This window comes from Aythya marila, assembly GCF_965140915.1.
Source record: "Aythya marila genome assembly, chromosome: 2".
NCBI lineage: Eukaryota > Metazoa > Chordata > Aves > Anseriformes > Anatidae > Aythya > Aythya marila.
Window position 1 is genome coordinate 4,057,313 of NC_139043.1, and position 25,024 is coordinate 4,082,336.

Here is a 25,024-nt window from a genome sequence, read left to right on the forward strand (position 1 = left end):
AATAAAGTTTCCATGGGACATGGCATTAAAAAAATTATATTGTTTTCTACGTTGATCTGTCCAGGAGCTCCCACTGCTGTGATGTTTACTTGGGTCCTCACAAGAATACACCAACAGAATACTGGGTAAGTCAGAGCTTGGGTAAGGAAGCCGATGTCATCCTATTTTATATTATATTTTGATTTATTAGCAGGGAAAAAAATAGAAATTTAAAACAAAAATATTTTTCCAAAGTCATGCCTCCAACCATAAAACTTCATAAAAAAGTGAGAAAATAATTTTCAGTCTTCTGATTTTGTTGCACATATACTGAGTAATAAAATTTGGAAATGCCATAGTAAGAATTAAAATTTCACTAGTTTTCTAATCCCCAACTCTTGATTTTTTTTTTTTTTTTAAGAAAACCAATACTTCTGTTTAAAAACAGCCATTTATATCTAGCTCTAGTCTTTTCACACCTGTACCTTGAAAACAAACACATTGTTATGTCTTGATAGGTAGTTTCATGTGTTATTTTCATCCCTTTATTTGAATCTTTATATATATATATATATATATAATTATAATTATTCTTTATCTTTCAGTATGAGAGTCAGTTATAAAGCAGAAGATTGTTTACTAAGGGTTGCCCTGAAAGCCTTCAGGTTATTTCACATGGATGATAAGTTGGAAAAGATATTATTTTATACCTACCTCCTCAGGACTCACTTAAATTGTGTAGAAATAATAAGTATTATAGTCTACCACATTGGTACATCCTATTTTCCTCTTTTTGTATTACTGCAGTATATCTGTAGTACATGTTCTCCACTGCAGTGTTTCATAAGTGGAAGTAGTCTACCTTTCCAAAGCATGTACTTTTTCTTTTTGTAGCCAGAAAAGGTGCAAGAAGGATTTCATTTCTCCTCCTTTCCTGCTGCTCCTTTTCCAAAGAATCATAGAACACATTGGGGTAGATGATCTAATCTTAAAGATTATCTGATTCCAAACCCTATGTCATGGGTAGGGACACCTCCCACCACACTAGGTTGACCAAAGCCCCATCCAGCTTGGCTTTGAACACGTTCAGGGATGGGACATCTGTGGCTTTTCTGGGCAACCTGTGCCAGTGCCTCACCTCCTTCTCAGTAAAAAAAAAAAATCTTCCTTATATCTAATATACACTCTTTTCGTTTAAAGCTGTTACTGCTTACTTAGTCACTACACTTCCTGACAGAGTCCCTCTCCAGCTTTCCTGTACTTTATGCACTAGATGGCTACTACAAGGTCTCCTGAAGCCTTTTCTTCTCCAGGCTGAACAACACCAACTCCCTCAGCCTGTCTCCACAGCAGAGATGCTCCAGCATCTGAGTATCCTCATGACCTCCTCTGGACTTGCTCTAACAGCTCCCTGTCCTTCTTGTGTTGAGGGCCCCAGAGCTGAGTGCAGGGCTCCAGGTAGGGTCTCATGGGAGCAGAGCAGAGGGGTAAAATCTCCTCCCTCACCCTGCTGGCCATGCTGCTTTTGATGCAGCTCAGGATATGGTCGGTTTTCTGCAAGCGCACCTTGCCAGCTCATGATGAGTTTCCCATTCATCAACACCCCCATGTCCTTCTCATCAGGTCTGCTCTCAATCCATTCTCTGCCCAGCTTGTATTTGTGCTTGGGATTGCCCTGGCCCATGTCCTTGACCTTGTGCTTTACCTTGTTGAACCTCATGAGGTTTGCACAGACCCACCTCTCAAGCCTGTCCAGGTCCCTCTAGATGTCATCCCTTCCCTTCAATGTGTTGAGCAAACCATACAGCTTGGTGTCATCATCAAACTTGCTGAGGGTGCACTTGATCCCAATGTCCATGTCACCTACAAAGATGTTAAACAACGCTGATCCCAGTAACAATCCCACAGGAACATCACTCATTACTAATATCCGCTAGGGTATTGGGCTGTCGACTGTAACTCTTTGAGTATGACTTTCCAGACAATTCCTTACCCACCAAGTAGTCCATCTGTCAAATCCAGGTCTCACCAATTTAGAGACATGGATATCAGTCAGGAAATAGTGATATATAAAAGTACTTTTCTGCAAGCAGAATATTCATTAAGTAAACATACATGTATGTATATATGTATAGGTTCAGATGAAATGTATAAATAATTTAGGCTGAAAAATAATAATCCCAGTGCAGATGCCAGAATGGCCAGAGTATTGGGTTTATTTCTTGAATCTATAGCAGAAGAAACTGGCACAAGATACTCCAGTTGCAAAGAAAGTTCAGGGAAAGATGGATGAATGAGCATTCTGAGAAGTTCTCACAGGGTTAAAGAGGGGGCTGAAGGCTGAAGGCTGAACAGCGTTTGAACTTTGGATGCTCTTCCAGCAAAAGGTCTACTCACTCAGTTTGCTTGTCTGATATACTTTATGTGCCTACTTTAAGGTAAGGTGAATCATATCCTGTTGCACTGATAATCTTTGCAAAAGAACTGTAGTGGAATAGCACCAGTGAAGACATTTAAAAAGTCAAATGTATCTCATTGCAGATATCTACATTTGTTTGGTCGCTCCTTTGATAATAGATATATAAACAAACCACAGTATCAGAACCACTCTCTTTTTTGCCTAATATCTAAGAGGGAAACCCATGTCCTTCAGACAGCTGGTCTGAACTCATGTTGCAAAGAAACATCTTAGACATGTAGCCAAGTGTTCTGTGTGACAAAACTGGAAGAGAAAATAAAGGAAGATGGAGAATGAGAAAAACTAGCATGTATGGAACTTGACTGAAGGGAGGAAAAAATTAAATGTTATTCATGCTAATTACATTAACAGCCTCCCAACAAAGACCAAAATCCTATTTTGCTCTCTGCCTTCAGGGTACCTTTGATAGAGGTCTAGATTTTTCTTACATGTATCTGCTTTCCTTATGACACCAAAATCCTTATACTCCTATATTCCTGGAGGTATAGCAGTTTAGTACCTAATTTGTACTCTGTAAAACTTTATTTTTTATTTTATTTATTTATTTATTTTTTTCAACAAGAGAGTAGGAAAGAAGCCTGAAAATATGTGTATTTCTTGACTTCACTTTAGTTCTTTAGCCCTTGGCTCTTACCAAATAAAATTCCTTTAAATTGGGCTGTACAGAATTTCTGGGGGAGGTACTGGGGAAGAAGTAGAAGCAGAGGCCTTTGAATAGTCATTTCAAAATGTCTGTCACCTCCCTGTTCAGTGACAGAAACAGTTTGGAAAAGCTCATATGGTATAGATAATATTACTGTTTTTGTTTGCTGTTTCAGATGTTGGGATGACGACGAAAATGGAGTAGTGTTATGGATCATCAAAGGCCCCATTCTGCTAACTGTATTAGTATGATTTGCATTTTTTTTCTTGAGCATCTTTTGAAATCTGACATATTCTAGTGCTTTCTTTCAGTAAGGTGGAAAAAAAAAGCACAGTAGCACATGCTATGTTTGATTTCTTTTGAATTTCAAATAGGTGGAAATTATTGTATAGTATGTAACATTTTTTATTTTATTTTTATTTTTTTTTTTCCCAAAAAAACCTCTAAATTACAGTCTAGGGTAAATTTTCAAGAGTCACACTAGGACATTATAGAATCACTTTTCCACAGACATTCTATATACTATGTTCTTATCTGTGCCTCTGTAATCCGTTTCTGAAGAAAGGCAAACCATACTGGCAAGAACTCCTAGATAATATGAAGCTAACTTAAATCAAGAAATATATCTAAGTCATTTTATCTAGTATATTTTTACAATGAGTTGCTAGGATGTAAACTTAAGACAAAAATTCCGTTATACACAGACTCATTCTATCTAAATTCAGAAAGTAAAGAATATGTCATTTATGACTGTGTCTGTTATAATCCCTATTATTAACGATGAAGGGAACTGGAGGGACTATTTAAACCACAGAAGATCATCTGTGTGTTGACAGTGAGTACAATGAGATAATATCAAACATATAATGACATTCAGATATGCAGGACTAAATTCACTCAGCATATCTTTAAATGTAATACTATATTGGTGGGAAAAACGAATATTTCTAATTATACTTATTTGATCTGAGAGCAAATCTTCACTGGTTTATATCAGTGCAATTACTATTATGGGAGATTCTTACTTCGTTTGTATCAACTGAAGATGCTTCCTGATTTGTAATAAATTTACCGATTCTGTTTTTTCTTTTCAGATTAACTTTATTATATTTATTAATGTGATCAGAATTCTAGTTCACAAATTGAAATCTCAGGACGGAGGAGGGAGCCATTCAAGCCACTTTGTGTAAGTATTGCAGGGTCTTTTGAAGTTGACCAATGTTACTTGTTCTAAGAAATTGCTTTACAGACAGGACCACAAAATGTTCCATTGGTTACTATACATAGAGAGATGTCCCCAGAAGAAATAACAAAGTAAAGCTGTCTTTGTATCCCACACTTTTGTTTGATTGAGATTGGTCTCAGGAGGTAATTTGGTGCCTCAGCCTTTGCATACATAGCAGGGAGAAGACCCTTAAAGGTCAGTCTGGAAAACTTGCATGCTGATTCATCTTTGCTGACCAGGTGTTGACAGTGAGAGTGGCAGAAAGTAATATTTCTGTAACTTCATTGGATGTAGTTGCCTCCATTCTGGACTTGTCCTCCATAGTAAAATTTGTTCCAATACATAACTGTCATCACTAACTTTGTAATTCTAACGGTACCTTGTTCTTTAATTATTGGTTTTCCAGGAGGCTTGCTAAATCCACATTACTCTTGATCCCACTCTTTGGAGTGCACTATATTGTATTTGCATTTTTCCCAGAAAGCACTGGTCTGGAAGCTCGCCTTTACATTGAGCTAGGCTTGGGATCCTTTCAGGTAAGCTGAACAAAAAGTTTGAGTCCTAGGAAGTTTGGGCTGAAACACCTCACTCTTGGGAATTTTACATTTTTGTTTGGTTATTACAGCAGATGTTAATAATGTGTCTAAATTCAACACACACATTCTATTTTACTCTAGTACAAGCTCTCTCTGTTGTTCCACTATCTTATTATTTAAAATCCAGTGCTAGTCTTGAGTTCTGACTCAGACTTCATATTAATAATCACAAAAAAGCACATCTACATTTTTTGAATAACAATGACTGAGTGCCATGAAGATCAGGCTATGGATTAAGAAGATCTGATTGAAACTTAATTCCACATGTAATAAAGGTGATGATACGAGAAATGAAAAAATAATGATAATATATAGTAACCTGTTCTGCCCTTACACTTCAGCAGTAGTAAATCCATCATCTTAACACTTCTGTGCTTCTTTTATTTGCTATAACACTGTCCAGAATGATATCCTGGTTTTGGAAGGCCACGGACTGGTAAATACTTGAGGTCTTTTTCCTTCCTCTTTCCTCTGTACCCCACCACTTTTGGCCTAAGCCAAATTTGTTCATTGGACCATGTTACCATTTTAACTAGGTGGAGAAGCAAGGGCCAGTGCTCAGGGCTGTGCTTCATTCAGTTTATATATGAAGATGTAGTTTATCACTGTCTAGTATCTGCCTGTGTTAGCACAGTCTATGAAAAGTTTTGGGTGTGGGCTGACTAACCCTCACCCAAAAGAGGTCTGACTGCAGGTCTGGCTGAATATGAACCCAAGACCATTCCCAATAAGTTCTTTGGACACAGACATCCTCTTGTGAGTGAAAGAAGATAATTTAGAAGAAAACATGCAAACCAAGAACAGGTCCTCACCAACTTTATTTACTAGTGAAAATATAGCCTTGTACAAGGTGAAGGTCCCTACTACCTTATCTGGGGAAGAATTTGTTTGTAGGATACAGTGAACTGTGATTTAGTCCTTAGTGCCTCCATAAAAAGTCAATTATATATATGTAGTGTCACCAGTCCACTGAGACATTGAATCCAAATTTGAAAACCCATTAAATAGTTCCACATTACATAAATCCCAATGGAACAATGGAAAAATATTTTTGCTGTCTTACTTGAAGTTTGAATGAAAGATGATTTTTTTTTCCTCCTGTTTCTATGCTTCAAATCCTGATGGCTGATTTTTTCCCCTCTCTATTCTCCCTGTCCTAGGGTTTTGTTGTTGCACTTCTATATTGTTTCTCAAATGCAGAGGTGAGTAGCAAGTATATAAAATTATCAAAACCTTTGAAACTCATGGGCCTCTCTTGTTTTTTCTTTTTCCTGTTTCCAGAACTGATTTGTGCTTTGATCTATTCCTGAACACATGAAATACCCCTATCTCTTTTTCCCTTGGTACCTTTGTTGACTTTATTTTTATTCATATAATTCTGACAGAAGGATACACAATAAGCTTTGAAGCTGTGACCCTTTACAAATGGTTGGTGACTTTTCTGTCAGGGGACATTTTTTCTGCTTTGTCTGATAGCTATCATGATGATGTCTCAGTGGAAAGCTTGTAACATTGTACTTTAGGTTTGTTTTATCCTGGTGTGTTTTCCCTTTCCCTTTCCCTTTCCCTTTCCCTTTCCCTTTCCCTTTCCCTTTCCCTTTCCCTTTCCCTTTCCCTTTCCCTTTCCCTTTCCCTTTCCCTTTCCCTTTCCCTTTCCCTTTCCCTTTCCCTTTTCCTCTCCAGCGCATCTTATATGAATTCTGCAGTTTTGCTCAAGCACTTTCTTTTCTCTTTTTGCCGCGTTCTTAGAATTTAGATACAATCCCTAGAGTACATTTTACAGAGCTTTATCATTTTAAAAGCAGCTTCCCACAGAAAGAATGAGATTTATCTGGATTTCTCTGTATAAATAGTGTAATGTAATGTAATATATTTTTAAGTTGGTTCAGTATCTTCCAAAATCAGTAAGAGATCTGTAAGAGGGATTTCAATATGGATAAACTGAAAACCTGGAGAAGGACCTTGTGCGGTCGTATTTTACACTGCAGGTCACAACAGGAAGGCACAGACTTGGTATGAGGAAAAATATCTGTAATATAAAAAAAAAAAAAAAAAAAAAAAAAAAAAAAAAAAAAAAGGTGGAAATATTTATGTGGTAGAAATACAACAATAAAGAAAGAAACTACAAAAAGAAAGAAAAACTTCCTTGTCATCCTCTGAATTTTGTTAATAGTTTGTTTATTTATTATTTATTTTAGTGTGAATGGGTGTATGATTTAAGTCCACCTAAAAATGCGTTAAGGCTTTATTGGTTTGGGTGTATATGGGCCTAGCAGTCACATAGAAATTTTGGCATATTTTATCTTCAATGACCTATGAAAGGTCGTTTTATCTCCAATGAAAAAGTCTTTGTTTTCTGATTGTTTTTATAATTCCTTTTCCGTAGGTTCAAAGTGAACTCAAGAAACAACTGTGCAAATGGCAGTATCAAGAGTACCTGAGCTTCACACACAAACATGGTACAATGTCCAGAGAAAACAGTCCAGTCAATTATGTTACTCAGTTATCATTGCTTGAAAAAATCAGTCCGAAAAGGAAAATATCTGCATACCAGAATGGTGTAACTTCTGTCTGAGTTTATCTAGCAGGCTGAGTTGCTGTAACATCGTAGCATACTACCTAAAATATAGACAGTTGGGATTCTTTATGGCTTTCTGTAGTGTCAACAGACTTCTGAGAATTTCTTGTCCTGAACACGACCTGCTTTTCTCACCTGGTACAGATTAGTACCACAGTATCACAACTCTGGCTCTTTCTCTCCTCAACCACACAAAATCCATTGTTTTTGTTCATTGTTATTGTTGTGAAACGACAGATCCTGAGGACTTGTGCATCAAAAGGTTAGCACTCAAATCAAAGGAACTACATTCATTTTTCCCAGGTCCATCATGTTTGTCACATCTTTGTCAGTGTTTCCTGAAATTTCAGTTTGGAAGAGCACTATAATTAATCTTCATTTGAAAGATTACAGAGTGGCAAAAGCTTGTGAAAAAAAAAATAGTGATTTTTTACTGTTTTGAGGCAATTTCAGCCAACTTGATGGAATTATGCACTGGGAAGTGCTAAGCACCTGTCTAAGGAGCAGTAAGCTCCTTTGAAAGGAATCTCAAGGTATCACATGAGTGATGCAAAAATGACTTGAGTTACATTATCTACTTGTTTTTTGTTTGATTTTGTTGTTGTTGCTTCTGTTGTTGTTTATTTGATTGGTGATTTTGTTTGCTTTTTTTTTTTTTCATGCCTGTACAATGGAGATACTAAGTCAGGACTGAGGACTTAAGATGGCATTTTCTTACCCATGGGAAAACATGTAGTAGCTGAGCCTTAGGAAGATTATGCATGTACAAAGGAGGAACATACAGCAAACATAATGCAATATCCCAGTTGGGCTTTCTTAAGCTCAGAATAATTTACAAACTGAGTCTTCTTAGTGACCAGACACTGGTCCTTGTGTAGCTGGAACAGAACTTCTATTGCAATATCCTTGAAGGTTAGCTGGATCCTCCAATTAAATCCACAGTGATACTGTGCTTCTGTGATTTTTGGTGACCTCTCTCTGAGGATGAACTCTGTCATTGTTGTGTTGATTTCAGTCCTGCCCACCATTTCTCAGCTCATTATCACTCCATTGAAGAATGTGCATTGAAGAGGTCAGAAGCGAAACAGAGTATGGTCTGGTAAAACAGAGCAAACCAATCCTGTACTTACATCACTTCTTTGGGTGGCCTTCCTCTTTGGGATTGAATTGGCCTCTACATCAAACTCTCCAAAAAGCAGCGTGTTTACACAAGGTACATGAAACATAGCTGCAGTTCATTTCAAGATGGGACCATTCCCAGAAGGACCTGCATCCAGACTTGAAAGCAATTCTAGAGACTGCAGCCATTCAAGTACACCCTGGAATTTCTGTGAACTGGAATACCAGCTTAGCTTTAAAAAGTAGAGCTCTGGTCCCTGATTTTGTTGAACTCTTGATTAATTATTTAAGCAAGGTGATATTGACTTTGTGGGAACCTCTTTGTTGATTTTAGGTACATCATCTCTAGCCTTACATGTGTTATTACAACAGAGATGCATTGTCCATGTTTCTATACACATAAGTTAGACCACTCCTTTATTAATTAGGCATTTACTCCATTTGTCCCAATGAATCACATGCTCTATACAAAGGTGTTGTCTTGTCTGTTCTGACCACCTTATTAGTTTTCCTTGTAAAAATAATCATTGCTCCTGTGTTGTGCGTTGCCTAGCATAGTGATTTGAACACATTTGTGTGACGTACATCTATAAAATGTAAGTGATAATTAAAACTGTTGTGTTTGTAATTTTTTAAATGTTTTATGTCAATTTGGACGTTTCCTTCAAGACTTTATCAAAAAATGACAGTCTTGTAATTGTGTTTGTTATGGATAAAGTTTTGAAGCCAATGAATATGTATGATTATGATCTCTTTACCCAAGAGGAGATTTACATTATAGGAACTTTAACCTGTGGCTTGAGTTGATGCCTCACTTCTATTTCAAGACACCATCACCAAGACAAAGCTTTGTAGTAGCCTGCTTCTATAAATTTAGGAGAAAAGATCATTTATTCAGATATTTGGCTACTTATAAATGTTTTCTTGAGGAAATAATTAAACAGTGTTGAGTTATATAATATATGAAGGAATTGACACATAATTTCCTTTCATTTGTCTTTGGAAGCAACAAATTGGAATGATCCTGCTTTTGTCTGACCTGAGAATGTTTCCTAAACAAACAGACAAAAACAAACAAAAGACTGGCCTGAAGCTTTATGTTTTGAACATACTATCATATTTTCTCTAACACCTTTCTTCATGGTTTATTTGGTGTATATATCAGCCATCTTGTGTTACACAGCAATTCCCACTTCCCATCTGTGCTCCCAGGATGGCCTAAATTTTACTTTAAGGCCACCTATCTCACTACATGTCCTTTGATTTTCTTACTGGGAAGCTTCTTTACTGGACCAAGGATCTAAGGAAAGGACAAATTATGACAAAGAGCAGTAGTAGGTACATCAAGAAGGATCCTTTCATCACTCATCCAGTGTTCAGCAGCAGAAAATTCAAAATATGCAGTAATGACACTGTTCTTGTCAGACTTCAAAAACTGTTTTGTGCCCATCTACGGTCACCATTCACACTTAGATTGCATTAACTCCTTGGATAACCACTCCTGCCTTAGCCTCTTTCCAGACACCCTCACATCCCACCTCACAGTGATCCAACAAAATACCTCAAATGTTCTCCAGCAACCTTAGCAATATGCCAGCCACCTGTTCTGCCTGGGCCTTGTCCAGAATGTCCCTGCATCCCTCCTTATGCTTTTGACTTTTCCAAGTCTTATACTTTTCTATCATTTTTAATCAAGATGTGTAAGCCATAAGCTGGAATTGAGGGCTTTATAAAGTTATTCTGCGCATATAAAAGCATTATTTGCATAATTTTTATAAAGGGCACACTTGGAACAACATGATGATGAAGTTGATAGCCCTGGGGAGAACAAAAGTTTCTTGGATAAAGATTTTATGTGGGCACTGAGAAGGCTGCTTCATGGCACATGTAAGAACATGATGGTGTATGCAGGAAAAGGAATGTGTTATGGATACGTACTGCTCCATTCCACGCCTTTGAAGGCAGCAAAGGCGTTGTCACAAAGGATGCCTAGAAGTGTTGTGCCATTTGTGTGAAGGCACTGCCATCTAGTGGTTCATGGTGTGTACTGGGAATGCTACTGCACTGTCTGGAAGTGCACAGTCAGAACAGCCATGAAGCATGCTGAAGCACGCTCAAGCACTGTTCACAGCTAGCCTAACTAGCTGAGGATCTGAGGTGTACCCTCTCCCAAGTGAGATTTATATGATTACCAAGGGACATGTGCAAGGGGTGTAGAGAATGGAGATTACTCAAGTGTATCATTTAGTATATCTGCTAGGAAAAGCTGTTTTCTCTTCCTCTAATTCTGTTGTCTTTCACATAGTTTAACACTCTACATATTTTAAAATCCATTTCTAAACTACTCATAGAAAGATTAAAAACAATTGTTTCATCTGTTTCTCTCGATGTTGCATGGCGCAGCAGAGTCAAGTTGATTAGGTGATTGAAACTTCTCACTAAGAGTACTAAGAGTAGTAGTAGTAGTTTGTTAATTTTACTCTCTCTCTCTTTTTTTTTTTTTTTTTTTTTTTTTTTTTTTTTTTTTAACTCTCCTGAAAGCTTTATTGTGTGGATTCCAGATTAAAAGAAAATCCTCCAGCCTGTGCTGGCAATGCTGACCAATGCTGACCTTTCCCAAGGTTGCATATTCTATACACATTTGGATTTTCAGAATGGTTCAGAGAAATAGTAGAAGATATTAAACCAAACCAAACCAATTAAATAAAAAACAAGAACAACAATAACATACAGGACCAAAAAACATTAAGTCTGATTATGTTCAGAAAAAGGCTGAACTGAGGAACTGGAGCCTGCAACATACGTACTAGAGTATGTATGAGGGTACATACAATCTATCGTGGGATCATAGGCAGCTCTGTCATTATACGAGAGGGGTGTAGAGAATGGAGATTACTCAAGTGTATCATTTAGTTTGATATAAACTAAGATTGGATGTCTAAGCCAGTGACAGTATTAGCAGTACAGTTAGTGAAATCCTTGAGCTGCACAGATCTCCCTGAAGTGAGCACCTATATTTGGCTAACTACAGAGTTGTCTAAGCATCATTAACTATTAATCTGGGGTTGGATTTTATAAACATAGTTATCAAATGCTCTTGGGACATCCAAAACATCTACACTGTCCTGGAGATATGATTCAGATTTTCGTACACTTACACTCATCTGGAGACCAAACAGGACACCACACTGTACCTGAAATGACACTATTTAATCTAAGCAACCAATTGATAAACTCAGATAAACTCAGCCCTGTAGGTAAAGTCTATTAAAGGAGGGTCATAGCCTCCTTGTATATGGGCTACCTATGTGGTTACATCAGCAGTATCTTATGACTTTCTTTTAATCTTTTAAAATGCTGTACAAAAATGTTTCCTGTCCAAAAAACTCACTCTCAGGCCAAGTTATGTGAGTGGGCAATGTTGATTAAACCCACACCCTTGCAGGACTGAGATTAAAAACTGGTGTGAGGGGAGTCAATGCCAGATAATGGGTGAGTGACTAAATCCTGTGATGCCAAAATTGGTCAAGGTTTTTGGAAATTCAGTATTCATTTATTGTTCAACTATTGTAACAATTCAGATACAATTTGATGACAGTGCCCCACTAGATGCAAGTTTCCAGAAATAGTGTTTTAGTAAACTTAGAGACCCTACTTGTAAGTCTTCATGATATTCGTTTAAAAGTTGTGTTAAAATCCATTTGAACTAGACAGTGAGAATTTGTTAAAGTTGTTCTCTTTGGTATTTTGACAGATTTAGTAAATGAAGGTTTTCTAATGTCTGATTCTTGTAGCAAATGTGTTAGTGTGGTACTGTGTCTTTAAAGTTATGGACATTTACCACATGACTTTTACATTTAAATACATTTATATGTGCCTTGTCTTTCTCTGTCTGTAAACTACAAAAGAAGCCTAAAACATCTGCTCAGACTAGACACATAACCTTTAGAAATAAAGTATTCTCCAGATTCCCTCTTCCACATTTGCTAAGCTCCCTGTTTAGTGGGACAGTGACTGATATAGCTCTTCAGCATGTGGTAGAAAGGGCAGACACATCCTGTGCTGCATCATCTTACAACCAAAATAAAGGGTTGATGCTGGCCCAGCTCACCCAGTAAATCCCCAAGTAAGTGGATTGTCACAAGATATTCACAGTGATACAGAAAAATAATATCCCACACATCTGCACTGAGGACTCCCCCAACCTGACCATGGACCCATGTACTGAGTTTACATAACAAGGTTTTGGTAGTGGGAGGCTGCAGGTGTGGATTGTGAGAAGAATCCAGAAGGTGCCCCACGTTAGATAAGGGCCAGTTTCAGCCATCTCCAAAGGGACTCACCACTGGCCAGAGCTGAGGCAATAAGTGGCATTGTTCATGCCTCTGGGAGAGCAGATTTAAGGAAGGGAAACAAACACACTGCTGTGCAACAGCAGCTGGAAGACTGAGGAGTGAGAAGCAGCCCTGCAGCCCCCAAGACGAGTGCAGCAGGAGGGCAGGAGGTGTTCCAGGAATGCAGCACAAGTTCCCCTGCGGCCCCTGGTGGAGCAGGCTGTCCCCCTGCAGCCCATGTGTCCCACATGGAGCAGATCTCCATGCTGCAGCCCATGGAGGAGTCCCTGGTGGAGCAGGTGGATGTGGCCTGGAGGAGGCTGAGGCCCATAGAGAGCCCCCGAAGGGCCCCCATGCAGGCCCCGGGCCGGAGCTGCAATCCATGGAGAGGAGCCCACACAGGAGCAGAGGGTCTGGGGGGAGCTGCCGCCCATGGGGGACCCACGCTGGAGCAGTTTGCTCCTGGGGGATGGACCCTGTGGTAATGAGCCATGTGAGAGCAATTCCTGACGAGCTGCTGCTTGTGGGTAGCCCCGCGGGCTCAGTTCGGAAAGGATGGCATCCCGTGGGAGGGACCCCGCGTGGAGCAGGGGCAGAGAGGGGCTGTGAGGCAGCAGCGGAGATGAAGCATCAGGGACTGACTGCAACCCCCATTTCCTTGTGCTGCTCATGGGGAGGAAGGAGAAGAGGGTGGATGAGAGGGAAGGTGTTTTTGGTTTGTCTTTTTTTTGCAGTTTCTCACTTCTCTAGCTTGTTAATAATAGGTAATAAATTTTGTTAATCTCCCTATGCTGAATCTATTTTGCCTGTAACAATAACTTGAGTGATCTCCCTTCCTTATCTCAATCCTTGACCCTTTACATTGTATATTCTCCCCCTTTCCCTCTGAGGAGAGGGAGTGAGAGAGTGGTTGTGGTGGAGCTCAGCTGCCCAGCTGGGTAAAACCACCACAGCCTAGCATCCCATTTCAACCCAGTTCCTATAGTAACACTATATGCTGATCTCCAGTTCCACTACAGCCCCGCCCCACCATTGGTCCTGTTGAAATAGGCTGACATCATGACCTTGTCTCTGACCTGTCTTGCACCTACCTTGCCACCATGACCTTGTATAATGATCCATGATCACAGATCATGTCCCCATGGGGGGGACAGACAAAGAGTTACAGAAGCTGAGGAAAAAGATGGAAGAAGGCTCATGAATAGATTGTCTAGTGCAGAGTCCTCTGTAATAGTAGGGTGAATGTCCATGATCTTTTAAAAATGACCCTGACAAGAACCTTGAGGTTTGTTTTGACTGGAAAAGAAATGGAACCTCAAAGCATGTCAGATATGATAGAGACCAGTGTTTTTCACAGAATCACAGAATCACAGAATTTTCTAGGTTGGAAGAGACCTCAAGGTCATCGAGTCCAACCTCCAACCTAACGCTAACAGCCCTCCACTAAACCATATCCCTAAGCTAACTTTGGGATATGGTTTATCCCAACTTTGGCAACTGGCAATGCCTTTTTTTTGAGAAAAACAAACTTTATTTTCCACTTTAAACCCCTTAGAAATAATCCACAGGCCCAAAAGGACCTGTAGATTGAAGTTTAGAACAACAGGGGTTATTAGTTACAAGAGAGAGTGTGTTGTTTTTTGTTTGTTTGTTTGTTTTTTCAATATCAAACTATATTCACTTTTGATACTTATGTGGTGGACTAAACACCTTCTTAGCATTACTCTGCTGATTGATGGTGAAGGAAAAATGTGCATGGCCCACTAACAGCAAAGACTTCATGCCTAATTAATCCAGGACTGACTTTGCCAAGTGTAATTCAGGGACTCCTTTCCATGAGTAAGCTAATGTTTTTAGCCCCCCAAACTCCATCCCAACTGTTCATATAGAAATATGCTACCCTGCAACTTCACAGACAAAAAGCTCTCTTTGTTGTCATTTTATATCAGAATGGACTTATACAAAATGGTAATACATTTATTGTGTCATCTATAGCAGTCTACATGTTAAAAACAATTTCTCAAAACACAAAAATTATTACAAAGCAGCAATTCATGTATGTTTTTCCACCTTATAACAAAGCTGAATAACCTCAGATACCATTATTAGTTAAACCAGTTTTGACCAAAAAAAAGACTGGTATTAGAACCAGCAGGCCAGTAGGTTTGTACCTTGACACAGTCAAAAGCCAAAATACAGCTTTCCATATGATAACTTGGTATATCTCTTCTCAGAGCTACAGTATGTTGCATCACCGCTAAATGGACAAAAAGAAGGGAATGAGAACAAACACATTAAATATTTGTTTTTACAGATTACACTGCTACATGAAGGCCTCTTCAGACTTTTCTGCAAGGACACACTCCATTGGAAAAGGCATATCCAGATGTTTGTCATTTCAGACACTAAAGAGTGTCATTTCACATGACATCATATCACAGAGTAATTCTTTACATGGATGAATTCCCCAGAAGACCAATAGGAAATTGTGATATTAATCATAAGAAAGTGAAATGACCATGAAGTTTAAAACATTTTTTAAGCTCTGCTGGTGTGTTTCCATACACAAAGTACAATGTGTATTTAGCTGAACTTCACTCTTCAGTACAGATGTGCATGGAGCTTAACATCAGAGCATCATTAACTGTTCCTTCATGCTCCATATCTTCCCAACTTTACTCTTAAATGCAATTCTGAACAGGTTGCATGTTTCTGACTCCTAAAAGCAGAGGATAAAATGCTAACTTTTTTTCATTGTGTGTGTACTATGTACCATGGTTTGTTTCTAGACACAGAAGTGCTTATCACATGTGATAACATGTGTACATGTGATAAGAGTGGAGAGAACAAGACCTCCTGAAAACTGCACTGAGTTAGAGCCTTTATCAGGCATGCATCTCCCCCAGATCTGCTTGGTAACATCCAACAGAAGCCAACCTCAAGATTTTCAAGACCATTATTCCTCACCATACAAGAAACAGAATAATAGTGACTAAGCACAGACCCTAGGGGAAAGTCAACTACATATAGACTTTCATAGTACAGATATTAGTCTCTGATCTGGTCAGTTAGACTTCCTGGTGGAAAGAAACAGATATGTGCAAAGTATGAATCATGTCACCCTTGAGTAGACATCATATATACGTTTAATGCTCTTACTCTAAAATCCTTCATTTCTCTCTGGTGGCTACAACCAGAACAACTATATCAGAGGAAGACTTCACTGTCAGTGGTGATGTGGATGTCGTAAGCTACCTTAGTGACATAAGATCTTTCCCAGGGCTTTCCTATGATCCACAATCCTTAATGCTGAACATGCCTGATGTTGAAAGGGACACAGACGTGTAATATAGCCTAAGTGAGATTTCAGCACCTTTGGAGCCTGTCTAAACAGCTTTGCAGTTATAGCTATGGAGATATATATATATATTATTTTTTTCTTTCACAGAATCTCTTATAAGCCCTAATTAAAACCCACAGACCTAGGTTTTAGGACATACTGTGGAAATCAGGCAAAATCAGATATTTGGTTGTATCTTTGCATTATGTACACCTCTAAAGTTGTTCCACCTCAGGAATCCAACAGACATCACTCTCACATAGACATAGTCTAGCTACCCAAAAGTAGATAAGCTTAGTTTATCTCAGTCAGTGAGTTTATTTCAGGTTCCTGGAAATCCACACAGACATCACAGATAGGAGCTATAAGAGACACCAATCTTGTCTGACAGCTGGAGGTCAATCAAGATCCCATGTATCCTGCTCTAATTGTCTTTATCTTGCTCTCCCTAGAACTCCCAGGCTATAACAGATCTCCTAGGGTCACATTTATTTTTCTGCAGCACTAGGTAGAAGATGATTTTAAATATCCAACATTTCTCTCATTTCTCTGGAAGCTTTGTTCATAAGAGCAAATCCCTGGATAAAAAAAAAAAAAAAAAAAAAAAGCAAACAACTTTCAGTTTAACTGTTCTCTCTCCCTTCTCCCATCATCCAATTTTAACACCTGGTTTTCAAATATAAGTACTTAAATGAAGCAGAGCAACCTGGGCATTTCTTCTACAAAATAAAAATACACACAACTGAACACAATACAGGTAAAGGTAACAACATTTGAGGTCACCAGTCAACAATGAAACAAGTCTTGTACTTCTGAAATATATATCTTATTTTTCATTTGGAGATGTTAATAGTTCTGTCATACCAATAGTCCACATCAAAAGTCAATAATAAAGCAGTGGTTAGGTACATTAAATACTCACAAAAGATGCAGTACAATAGGTTTTTGAACTCTTACAAAAAAAAAAAAAAAAAAAAAAAGAAAAATTAAACTAGAAATACATTATGGACATGGTAGAAAAGATGGCTCAAGGAGTACTGCACTGCACACTTTTGTTTTCCTTTTAATTACATAGTTTTAATAACATAGTCTTTCTAGCTCCAAAATATATTTCACAGTGAAAAATCAAACAAAGCACTATTACACTGAATTGATATTTACACACACCCAGAAGCAAACCACCTTTTGGTTTCTTCCATCCTGAAACAAATAAAAATGTCAGCCACAGTGAGTGGTGGCCATCCATGTCCAGTATCTTCAGCTTACATTCAATATAAAGATTTCTGAGACAGTAATTTGTGCGATGGCATCAGAATCTGTTTTAGTTTACTATATACACCTGAAATCTGATCTTTCCAGAAACACTGAGAAAGTCAGAATGACTAAGAAAAAACAAACAAACAAACCAAAAAAAAAAAAAAAACCGCAAAAAAAACCCACAATAACTTTGCAAGTGTGTCAGCACTTACAATAAAAAAATATAATAGAAGGGATTGCTTGTATAAAATAACATATATTAGATATGTGGAGATACATAGTTTCTTCTGGTAAATTCAGTGCTGGTGAAAGGTACTGTAGATTTCAATTTGTCCATTGAACAGTAAACACGTGGACTGAAAAAGTAGAAATTTCCCCTCCAATGCCCTTTAACTTGCCTTGCTCCAGAGCATTGGCTCTGGAGTGTAAGGGACAAGTCCGTGTTTTCATGACTATTCAGTCCTTATCCTCTCTTGCTGAGAATGCCTAAAAAATAGTATTAATAATACTGTTCTGAGGCACAAATCCAGAACCAAAATGAAGTGGCTTTGTTCTAACAATTACAATGGTTATCTGTATTGATTCTAACATAGCTGAGGACCTGATCTCTAGGGGGCATGATTGGAGGATAGTTTTGATGTTGTGGACACTTGCCCACGAGGCACTGCAGAAAGATCCACCAATTCAAATTGCAAAGCACTGTAAGACAGCTAGGAAAACAACAGAATCTGAAAGTAATCTTAGAAAAAGCTTTGACCAAAAAAAAAAGATCTAAACACCTTCTTGCTCTGGACTGAAACATGGCATAAAATTTCCAACCAGAGGCAGTTAATCAACACTTTTTTTCCCCAAAGGTTCTAATTTATTAATGCTTGAAAACTGACTACCAGCTATTCATGCAAAATAAACTTTACATTGTTCTAATAATACACTTACAGTATTGTCAATATAATACCTTGTGAAATCCCATACTACAGAAAATACAAAACTAAATGATATCTATTCATCTAATATTAGATAATTTCATTAAAAAAAAAAAAAAAGTATAAGTATTCATATTAGATCTGACTTTCCTCATCTCCCTCTGTCTTTCTGGTTTGCAAATACTATGGTTCCTTGGAAAACTTTATAAAATAGCTTTTAGCATCATCTAATGAGATAGGAAATTCTAATCTATCAGTTAAAAATATTTCATTGATTTTTGCACAGAGTCTGGAAGAGGAGTATAAATTCTGCTCTCAGAACAGTAAACCAGTGCTGAAGACTTGCAAACAATGTCTGGGTCATATAACTCCCATTTAAGGTACTGTAGTATAATTTAACTGATATAAATCTTTTTTCTGGTCCTCCGTACAAGGGTAGATTTAACCTGACTGGGGCATAAGTGTCTCATATTAGAACGATCTTGTATGATATGAAGGCAGTCTTAACATTTCTCTCTGTTTAGAGTGATTTTTACATTCATTTACACTGCTACAACTGAGAGCAGAGTATGTCCCATAAAGCACTATGTAAGAGTTAAGTATTACAATTAATACTTCTTGCACAACTGACTCTTTTTTCCTTTTAAAAAAAAGGAAGCTAGTGTTATTTTTAAAAATTTATACTTAAAATGACATTTTTTCCCCTAAACTAACAAAAACCAGTGAAATTAAAAGCTCAGCTGACACTAAAATTCTGAATTGTTCTTTTTTTTTATTATTATTATTATTATAATTTTTATTTTTTACTTATGATCAAGTAAACTAACACCAAAGAACAAGCCTGAATTTTAAATTTCCTGGTTACTATTAGTTTCAGTTTGTAGCTTCACCTTTAGAATGTCATTTTCATTTTTTATTTTTATTTTTTTTTAATATATGCACACACGTACACACACATATATATATAAATTTAGATATATATATATGTATATCAGTTTCTAAATCCAAAATGAAGTGAAAGCTAGTTGGTCATCAGAGCCTTTATGTATAAAGACTTTTAAGAATTGACATCATTGACATTTGACTGAAGTAGATGTGTACCAGTCGTGGCTTTAACTACAAGGCAAAGTTGGAAAGAATGTTTTAGTTTCTTTCAAAAACGAAACAAAACAAAATAAAAACCACGACACCAAAACCAAACCAAACCAAACCCAACCTAACCAACCAAACAAAACCAGTAAGTACATCAGTATTTAAATAAATGAATTATCCAAAGAGAGAGAAAAACACCAGGTGTGGGAAGTCATCCAAACTCTTTATCTTTTCTTTCTATAGCATCTTATTGTTCAGTTTGGTTTCTCACCAAATGCAGTTGACTTTTACTTTCCAAGACGATCATGCCAGATCTCTCTTGTGCCTCTTGCTCTGGGAAGGAAGAGTCATAATACACAGAAGTCAACCAGGTTGCAAAGGCACCACAGCACTACCCCAAAACATGCTGTGTTTGGGCACAAGTGCAGGAGATTCAAGGTTATGTGCAGGGAAACACCATCTTGGAACTCACTTTTGCTTTTAAGGTGGGAAGGAGGAGACAGTTATTTCTATTATTCAAAGAATCCAATCAATCAATCAATCAACTCCCAATCAATCAATGCCAAAAATATAGATATATCTTAATTACATGGCCCTTTTAGAAAATTCACAGCTTAGCTAGAACATAAAGCATTCCCAGAAGTGTCCCTGGGTATGGCAAAAGACAGCTGATTTCATCTCTCTTGCCTGGAGTCCCCCCACTGACTGATGATAGCTATGCATCTTCACATTGGCACAGAATTTTCTTTAAGTCCACTGGGTACATCTGACTAAATCCAACCATGAAGTTAATTTCCTGGAGTTCTTCCTGAACCTCCTAGTATGATCAACCCATGTTAGCTCCATCCTAAGACTCAAAAAAGAAACACTGGAAATTCACATGCCAAAAGACAGGGACAGGATAAGATACATTTGACTAGTATTAAAAAAAAATAATAAAAAAAATCCAAAACAAAACAAAATGAAAACCAAATTTAAAAATTACAGTGTTCATGTCCATTCACAGATTAGTATCGGTTTGGCAACCAAGGATCACAACTGCACAGCAATTACTTGTTACTTTTGACTGACAACAGATTACTTGCAGATGCTCTGAAATGTAAATCATTGAGCAGGTGGGCTTGGCTTTTAAATATTTTCCATCAATGGCCTTGAGTACAGTTGTGTATTTACAGTGATTTTTAAAAAGATATATATATACACTTCCATTGCTTTTTCACCTCTACAACCATCAAAGACATTTTGGAGGAAAGGAAATGAAAAAGGGAAGGAAAAATGAAGGGAAGGGAAGGAAAAGGAAAGAAAAAGGAAAAGAGGAAAAAAGGAAAGGAAAAGGAAAAGGAAAAGGAAAAGGAAAAGGAAAAGGAAAAGGAAAAGGAAAAGGAAAAGGGAAAGGGAAAGGGAAAGGGAAAGGGAAAGGGAAAGGAAAGGAAAGGAAAGGAAAGGAAAGGAAAGGAAAGGAAAGGAAAGGAAAGGAAAGGAAAGGAAAGGAAAGGAAAGGAAAGGAAAGGAAAGGAAAGGAAAGGAAAGGAAAGGAAAGGAAAGGAAAGGAAAGGAAAGGAAACCTATACCACCAGCAAAACTATGTTTATTTGTTTTCTTTTTAAAGGGGTGGTTTTTGGTTTGCTTATTTATTGTTTTGTTTTTCTTAGCTGCTCATGTCGCTAGATTCTCCGCATTTATGCTGGACATCCGAATCTGAGAGCTGCTCTTGCTCAGAATGGAGAGTTGTGTCCCCCCGTTCACTCCGCTGCTCGCTAGAGAAGGATGACGATGTTTGAAATCCACAGCAAAATACCGGTTGACTTTCCAGCTCCTCCATTTTCTCTTTATTTCTGATTGCACCTTTAGGGAGAAACTTCAAAAGGTCATTTTTTATGTACTTAGCCGCTCGAGGACATGCTGACAAATTATCAAGCTTAGAAGAAAATAAAAAAGAAAAAAAAAATGACAGAACAATTTTAATGATAATAAAAACCCCTTACTTTATCTGAGATGACTTCTGTGTGTATGAAGAATGCCAGGCATGCAGTGGGAACAACAGCCTGGACTCAGTGTCTCTGACTACAGATAACTTAGGATCAGCCCAGAGAAAACTTCGCTTTCTGCTTTCAGCTCACCTCTCAGTAGACAACATTTCTTGCATCCATGTACATCTAAGAACCCTTCCTTTCCTATGACCTTTTATCATGGGCAGAGTAAATCACCCATAGCAAAGCAATCCCTGCTCAGAAGTCTAATTAGAAAATGAACAATGATGAAGTTTTCCCTGTTATCACCTCTACAGTTGTCATGCTTAAAAATACTGTATAATGAAATTGGCCAATATAAACTAGTGTAGCCCCACTGAATGAAACCAAGATAGAGTGTTTGGGGGATGATTCATTAAGTCATCTTCTTTATTATTTATTTATTTATTTGGATAGTCAGAAGTTAGAAGTTTAAGTGAATCACAGAATCACGGAATTGTCTAGGTTGGAAGAGACCTCAAGATCATCAAGTCCAACCTCTGACCTAATACTAACAAGTCCTCCACTAAACCATATCACTAAGTTCAACATCTAAATGTCTTTTAAAGACCTCCAGGGATCGTGACTTCACCATTTCCCTGGGTAGCCCATTCCAATGCCTAACAACTTTTTTGGTAAAGAAGTTCTTCCTAATATTCAACCTAAAACTCCCCTGGTGCAACTTCAGCCCATTCCCCCTTTTCCTGTCACCAGGCACATGGGAGAATAGACCAACCCCCACCTCATGGGGGTGAGTGAGGAATTAGTGAGGAACTAGTCTTTTCATAGTCAGGTTAACAGACATCTGTGGAAGATAATTCATTTAACCTGTGCTAAATACACACTGTTGAGTAAGACACAACCTTCTAAGTTTGTTTGTTTGTTTGTTTGTTTGTTTGTTTATTTTCCCCTCTAGATTACAAAGACAGTCCACAGTTACCTCAGTAAGTTGTTGAATATTTCAACACTTAAGCACACTTGAATGTCATTCTACAACTTTAATCTTTCCTAGGCCTTAAATATCGAGTAGAACTGTGTTGAAGATGAGTGATCTTACTTTACTACTGAAAGCCGTAAAAAACTATATTAAAACTGCATTATCCTGTAATACAGGTAACTGCAGAGAATGAGTCAGATTAGCTAAGGTCTGAGTCTCTCCTTCAAGGTGCTTCTCTCTCTGTTGACTCCAGAAGGACTCCTGGGAAACAAGTCACTTAACAAAGTAACTACCTCTGTTAGGGAACATTAATCTGAGCCATCATTTGTGGCAAGGCCAATGTTTTGTTTTGATAAAAACATCACACATCCTCCTTCTTTTGTTGAGATATTGTGAAATTCAGACTGAGGTATTAGGAAATATGTAGATGGAGAAATATGTTATAGGGAGAAATTAGAATAACAGTTATTCCTACAAAGAAATGGAATGGGAATGGAAATTGAGGGTGAGGGTGAGGGAGGATAAATATTAAAGGTCTTACCTCCCCATTCAAGAAACAATAGAGAACAGCAACAACAAAACCCTAGGTAAACATGAGAGAAAAAAAATCTTTCAGGAAATGCTGGAAAATGGAGTTTAATAAACAAACAAAACCCAAAATATTTGTACACAAAGCATATACATAAATGAATAAACACATGGTCTGAGAACTGTGCGTGCATAGTCATTATAAGAGATTTCTTTTTAACAAAAGCAGAATTCACTGTATAATCACCTGGAAAGATCCCAGTCCCAATTCAAACACTAGTCTCTCCCGCTTACTGACATTTTCAGGAGAAAAAGCAAACACCGTGTAGTGAATTCCAAACAAGGGGATAAGCAGTAGCGTAGAACGAGCCAGTCTCCTGTTGTAATAGAGTGAAAGAACTTTAATGCAGCCTTGTAATAAACAACTTGTGCTTTAATTAAAGAAGAAAACACAGAATCTATTTTGTTGCTTCCCTTTCAGGAAATACATACACTTCATAATTAAACAAACGAATATACAACATCCCCATTTGTTCCCTAACAGTAATTTTAAACAAACTGTAGTTTGCTTCCGTTTCTTCATACTGGTACAATTATAACACATTAGTAATACATTATACCCTGTATTGTTATTTCGATTTATATTATTATAAATAATTTTTTTTTTTCCTACACTGTCAAACATGAGAAACATGGGAAATCTTGGCATGGGATTCAAACTGCTACCATAAAACAATTATAAACCTCTCACATAATTGCTTAATTCCAGTGGAGGGTTTGTTCTGAGGAAAAAGTGTTACTGATTTTCTTAAATAAGTTGAGGAAATAGATGGAGGACAAGGAAATCTATAAAACCATAAAGACCTTTGGAAGAGCTCCATGCTGTTTTTAAATTCAAATTTTTGGCCTCCTTATATTTATGCAGGATATTGCAGACTAGTTTGAATTGGCTTATTACATGCTCTATAATATCCTTAAAATTATGTTGTTTTCTTACTGAAAATGAAGACTTATTTAATATCTCCAAGAACTCTTTGAACATATCCTGTTCAAATGGGACATCAGTGCATTGCTAATGTCCCTCTGTCATACTTTGTGCACTAGCGGTGATAAACACATCACAGACTTTGCCTTGAGATGATACTAAATGCATATGATTCATTAGTCAGATGCAGACTAAATTTCAAGTCTTCGTGAAAGACCCCACAAATCACAGAGCATAGTTCATGCAAAATATCAAGTTAGACATTGGCCAAAAGTATTTTAACTAGAGAAAGAAGAAAACCTTGAAATGAGATAAAGAGAGTGCAAAGTCTTCATTTTTGGTGACCTCTAAAATAAGTAAGTTATACAGGAGTGACTCAGTACAGTGGATTAAGAAGTTTCAAGGTCTCTTCTAGTCCTTTTTCTCTATGAGTATGAAATTAGATTGATAAAAAGGAATGAAAATATTGTAGAAAATATTATAGAATAATGCTCTCCATAAAATCTCCATAAAAAAATAAAGTTTGTAATGAATTTAATAGTATCTTCAACTACCAATAGGATACAAAGAAATCAAATGAAGATTGTAAACAGGAGAAATAAGTATGATTTCTAAAGTTCTGCTATGCTTTTTATTCGGGTTTAATGTCAATAACAATCAAATGATAAATGCTATTTTGATTCAAATATTACTGTGAATTAGTATGGTGTATTTCACAGCAGTCATAGGGGATTACTTTTGGGAAAGATGCAGAATTTTCTCTATAGCCAGTTTTCTGGCATTAGTAATTTAATTAATCATTAAATTAGTTTATAAGATCTTGAAATATAATATCATCATCAACTTATTTGAGATGTTGTCTTCAGTAGTGTCATAGGAGTCATGAAGAAAATATATGAAATGTAAGAAGCTGAAATTTCATCCTGAAATTTCATCCTGAAATTTCTATATGATTAAGATCAACAGAGAGGAAAATAAGATTTTAATAGGAAGAAAAACT

General features: G+C 37.3%; 2 protein-coding genes across 5 annotated transcripts in view; one reads left to right on the forward strand and one right to left on the reverse strand.

Moving 5' to 3' along the window:
* The window catches only part of LOC309874442 (vasoactive intestinal polypeptide receptor 1-like), a gene marked incomplete at both ends in the record, with an annotated part of 29,524 nt that extends 22,027 nt beyond the window's left edge, over positions 1-7,497 (forward strand). The window contains 6 exons of the mRNA XM_082752609.1: positions 65-125; positions 3,277-3,346; positions 4,196-4,287; positions 4,733-4,862; positions 6,083-6,124; positions 7,309-7,497. Coding sequence (XP_082608735.1) covers positions 65-125; positions 3,277-3,346; positions 4,196-4,287; positions 4,733-4,862; positions 6,083-6,124; positions 7,309-7,497 — 584 coding nt within the window. The remainder of the gene's footprint in view (positions 1-64; positions 126-3,276; positions 3,347-4,195; positions 4,288-4,732; positions 4,863-6,082; positions 6,125-7,308) is intronic.
* Positions 7,498-14,965: 7,468 nt separating this feature from the next.
* ADCYAP1R1 (ADCYAP receptor type I) overlaps positions 14,966-25,024 on the reverse strand; it is a 143,755-nt gene continuing 133,696 nt past the window's right edge. For 3 of the 4 annotated variants that reach the window (XM_082755141.1, XM_082755139.1, XM_082755140.1), the window contains 3 exons: positions 23,287-23,416; positions 23,053-23,094; positions 19,302-21,410 (listed from right to left, as the gene is read on the reverse strand). In XM_082755141.1, the coding sequence (XP_082611267.1) occupies positions 21,222-21,410; positions 23,053-23,094; positions 23,287-23,416 (361 nt within the window). In that variant the 3' untranslated portion in view covers positions 19,302-21,221. Of the gene's footprint in view, positions 16,872-19,301; positions 21,411-23,052; positions 23,095-23,286; positions 23,417-25,024 lie in introns of those variants that run through there. The other variant, XR_014317056.1, reaches the window with a different exon arrangement.